This window comes from Neophocaena asiaeorientalis, unplaced genomic scaffold (genome assembly GCF_003031525.2).
Source record: "Neophocaena asiaeorientalis asiaeorientalis breed wild unplaced genomic scaffold, Neophocaena_asiaeorientalis_V1.1 scaffold125, whole genome shotgun sequence".
NCBI lineage: Eukaryota > Metazoa > Chordata > Mammalia > Artiodactyla > Phocoenidae > Neophocaena > Neophocaena asiaeorientalis.
In genome coordinates this window covers 1,003,522-1,008,576 of record NW_020174425.1, presented here as the reverse complement: position 1 = coordinate 1,008,576, position 5,055 = coordinate 1,003,522, and the positions used below count along the sequence as shown (strand labels likewise).

Genomic DNA, 5,055 nt, shown 5'->3' with positions numbered 1-5,055 from the left:
TTGTGCCCTCTTGTGGTAGTTACAAGTCATACAAATATGACTCATGACTCTGATATCAACTTAACTGTCAAATTAAATAGGTCTCTGGAAAACTTAACAAGAATACGATTTTAGTGATAATATTAAGCCCCTAGCTTGAAGAGTTTAATTTGAAAGGTACAGTCAAATAAGGGTTTACTTTTTTGTTTGCTTTATTTTTAGGGCAAATGAAAAAAATAGTTATATAATAAATGCAATTGTTGGCTCATAGTCTTGCTGGCTCTCCCTTCCCTCAGGTGCAAATTTGACACTTGTTTGCTTTGCTTTTACTTTCATTCATGCCCTTTAGATGAATTCTGTGACTTTCACAATGAAACAGTGCTGTTTGTCTTTCTCTTTCTTTAAATATCTTGTGCCTTCCCTCCCCCACCCCCTTCTCTCTCCCTCTCTCTTTCTCTTCTCCCTCTCTCTCTCCCTTTTATTTTCTCTCTGTTTTCAGATTTGCAGCCTCAGGACAAAAGCAAGGATCTGTACTGGTTTTAGACAACCCACCTTCTTCCCTGTAGGTCTCTGCATAGCGCAATTGGTGACACTCAGAGCTGAAATCAAGTGGGTTTGTAACAGCTTCTGATCTTGGTTTGCAGCTCGTCGTTATTCCCTCTGTGGTGCATCCCTTCTGAGCTGATCTGCTGACCCAGGGTTTCCCCTTCCCTTTCCCTTCTGACCAGCCATGGAGGCTGGCATCTGTGCCTCTCACTTCATGGATGAGGACATGGGGGAATGCAGAGACTTCAAACTTCTCCGTGTATTGGGAAAACCAGAACACACATCGACAGAATGTTCATCTAAAAATAATTCCTTCTGCCAAAGAGGAAATCCAAAGACTCTGAATGATGCTTAATGACTTTTGGGCAAATCACTGGAAATATCCATGGTGATCACTTAGGTGACATGATATCATAGTTTTCTTGGAAAGAGGGAAAGAAAAAGAGATGTTTTGGTGTGAATATTTTTTATGCTGATGTGAATTATTTCATTAAGTAGTGTGATCATAGCACTGCCGACGTCAATATCCTCAGACTGAAATGTATTTGTATTTGCATCAAAGACTGTGGTAGAGAAGTCAAAAGAAGCCAATTCCTTCTTCCTCACCTGTAGCCTCCAGCTCCTTTCCTGCCCGCTCCCTCCCTACAACACCCACTCCAGACACAAAGACACACTTTTTCCTTCGGACTGTGAACGTGGAAGCCTCAGCCTGAATGTGAGCAGCAAGTGGCTTATCTGGAGCCACCTGCCTGAGTCTTACTGAAATGCAGCTGTTGTAGGACAACTGTTTAAAACTCCAGAAATACATCGACCAAAGGGGGCACTTCCCAGTGTTTGGCACAGCAATTGCAGTTGCACTGGATATGTTTTATACGTGTGTGTGTGTGTGTGTATATATCATATTTTTTACAAAGAACATTTTATGATGAAAGAAGAAACTCTCTCTGCCTTCTCTCCCACAAATTCTGTCCCTCCCTCTATCCTCCTTTGGATGAAAAAAAGTAAGCATCAAGAGGTCCCAGTTGTCTCCAAGAAGAAGAACTAGGAGTCACCAGAAGGGGAAGAGATGCCCATGGAGTCTCTGGTACCTCGAATATTCTTCTCAGTCTCTGTGGTCATGGTTTGGTCACTTTAGTGTTGGGACAGGGGAAGGGGTACACATGTGGGCAAAACTGAAGGGGATGAGGAAGAAGAAACGAACATTAAAGATGTTTGTTTACCACTAGGTCGCTGTGTTATTTCTTAAAAGGAAAACAAATACCTTAGTTTCTCTCTAATAGCATAAAATAGTTTATAGTAGTATGATCTGATGTCAGGAAGTAAAATTACTTCGTATATATATTTTTGGTTTTCCAAAGTGGTTGTCATGCTGTGAAACCTGTGAACCCCTTTCCACCTCATGTCAACCCTGGAGATGAGAAGTTGGGTATCCCCCCTCCTTTTTACAGATAAGAAAATGGTAGCCCACGGAAGGCCAGGTTTTCTGATGGCCTTCATCAAGTAAAAGCAGAGATGTATAGAAAACACTACTTGTATACCATTGAGTCAGATACACACATTTTTCTCCAAAAGAGAATTATTGTTACTTCTTAAATTCTAGACTCTTCAGATAGTAGAGTCCTCAATTTAAAAATATTTTGGAAATACTGGTTATTTTATATTTTAATCAGCTAGGCTAGGAAACCAAACCTACAGCTAGGCCAAAAAAAAGAAATTATTAAATTAATGGTTTTATTTTCCCTTGATGCCAAAGTTATTTGTGTTCTTTCTCTGGAGAGATTTAGTGTTATGCCCAAACTGCCCTTGAAAGTTGTTAAAGCATAAAATATTAATTCAAATCTTGATCTTCATTATAACACAAGAGGCAAATACAGTGTATCTTGGGTAATGGTATCAAGAGTTGGGTGCAGTTAAGGGACCTTACTCAGAACATGGCTTAGCAGAGTTACCCATCCCTTCTTTCTATCATTTTGGTACATGTTAAGTAGACTATGATCATTACAAGAACCTATTACTGTTTTTGCTCAGATGGAAGATACTATATGATTATATTGTCCCAGATGTGATAGTAATTAGTAATAACTAATTGCATTGCATATAGCAATAACTAATGTTAATTATCAGGCACTGGTCTGAGGGCTTTATATATAGGTTAACTCATTTAAACCTCACAACAATTCTGTGTGGTACTTATTACCACAGAGGCTCACAGAGGAGAAGTAATCTGCCCGGTCACATAACTGGGCAGAGCCAGGATGCCAACCCAGGCAGCCCGGGGCAGAGACTGCACTATTATCCACTGCAGTAACTACTGGCCCACTTCTGATCTGTCTTGAGATGCTCACCTTTGGGCTTACTTTCTCCTCCACAATAGATGAATAAAGAAGGGAAAAGAGACAGGCCAGCAAAGACTGACATGCTGTAGAACTTATAGAATCCCAGGTCTCAAAGGAAGTATCAGGACGTTGTCCAGACTCCTTCGTCAAATGGCACTACCTGTAGACCATTCAGCCAGATGCATTTTTCAATTCATCTCTAGGAAGGAATTATTATCGCTTCTCTTATTAATTCATTTCAGTATTTATAGCCTTCTCTGCTCTGAAGCTCTTCACACCCAACCTAACCAAGTCGTGTTAAGCGTGTTAGTCTGAGGTTTGGACATTGAAGCAATAACTAAAATTAAATTTGGATTCTCTGTGATTTTTTTAAATCCTTGTTCCATTGGCATGGATCGCTGGCGTATACAAGCGTAAATAAAACGCATTTGGTTCCAGCGCCCTTTTAAAACTTTGCCACTGAGTGTACAGATGAAGAAGAAAGCACAGCAAGTACATTCTCTGCTGGACATCTTTTCCAAGTAGTCCCCCTCCCCAAGAAGCTTTCCCTGTGCTCAACCTACATTAGCACTCACAAGATCTCTGATCAGAACCCACAGGGGGCCTTTTCCCTGCCACGAGGTTCTGATTACTGAAGCCTCTCTCCTGAGCTGCATCCAACCTGAATATCAGGTTGCTGGTGAGGAGACTCATTCACTGGAACTGGCCTTTGGGGCAGTCCTGAACAGACCGTCCAGACTGCCGAACAGGGCTCCAGTGACCTACAACATAGGACACACGGAGCAGAGGAGCAGAGCATTTCCCTCCACGTTACACATTCCCAAAGTAGAAATGCGAGAGGCCCTGGAACTATCATCATTTGGTTCTGTGTAATAAGACTTTCGAAGGGAACTTTGGTGAACTCATAGCTCTAACTGACATTTTTTTGACATTCTTTTAGGCCCACCAAGTCATGTAAAGGATGAATTCTCATGCTTGTCTTGCTAATATTCGTGAAACCATGCAGAGTAGAGAAGGCCCTAGTAGTTGAAAAAAGGACATTCAAAGAAAGGAGGGATGACATGAGAAAAGGTAAACATGATGTTTTTGCATATATTATACCTGGTTGGGGGTCTGAGAGAAAGATTAGATTCTCCTCTAATCATCCCGGTTGGCGCTGGTGTCCTCCTCATCCACGGTTTTCCCTTTGCACTTGGCCTCTACTGAGGGAGAGGTGAGGAAAAGGGGAGAGACAGCTCCCCGCCACCAAGTAATCCTGTTGCCGATTGCCCTCTGGCTGAGAACTCAGTCACCCAACTGCAGGGAACTCTATCTATTCTACTCCCTTAGTTTAATAAGAGTTGCCATCCTGTCTCATTTACCCTTTGAAGTTCTATTTCCATGCGTGGCAAATTCTAGCAATGACTTGATTGATTCAGGCCTGGATGGGAGGGAGGGCAGAGGTGGTGAGTGTTGGGATGTAGACTCCCTGACTGGAAGCTTCTCTTGCCACTCTTTCTGTGCCCTTTCAAATCGGGGGAAACAACTTGTAATTTTAACCTCCCATTTGCTTAGAATCGTAAATCCTGTGCTTATGTGCAGGCACCTATACACCTTCTATCAAAATAAACAAGAAACCTTTTCTTAAACACTTAGTGATTGGTTACTTCAGAGTTGGGGATTTTTTAAAATAAAACTTAAACTGCTTTCCATATAAATGCCGTTTCCATAAATTGCATTTTTGAACATAATTCACTAGGAGTCAAAGCATGGAAGAAAAGTTGAAAGATATTTGAAAAGACTTTAAAAATAAATGAAACCAAAAAACATAAGATTCCTTTATAAAATTGCTTTAACAGTCTATGGATAATTTGCATGCAAATAATTCACATTTTGATTGTACTTGTGAAGGTCTTTGCTCTCTATGGTCCCTTCTTCCTTGCAAGATTTTTAAGATTTGTTGTTCTTCATTATTTGTTGCATATTTCTAAATTCTGAAGTAAAGGAAAAAAATGTCCTAAAGGCAATATCATTGTTATAGTTGCTGTTTGCACATAACTGAAGTTTTGACATTTACACAAACAACAGGATTAAGCAAATGTAAATTTCATATTTCCTCAATATTAGCTCTCCCTCATCTCCCATGAATAAATGAAACTCACAATACAAATACAGGATCCATACAATAGAATCTATTTATCTACAGATACCACAC

General features: G+C 40.5%; 1 protein-coding gene across 1 annotated transcript in view; it reads left to right on the top strand.

The window, feature by feature from the left end:
* The window catches only part of VGLL2 (vestigial like family member 2), a 6,731-nt gene extending 6,067 nt beyond the window's left edge, over nt 1–664 (top strand). Inside the window, 1 exon segment of the mRNA XM_024756707.1 lies at nt 624–664. Within this exon segment, the coding sequence (XP_024612475.1) occupies nt 624–664 (41 nt within the window).
* Nucleotides 665–5,055: the final 4,391 nt, after the last annotated feature.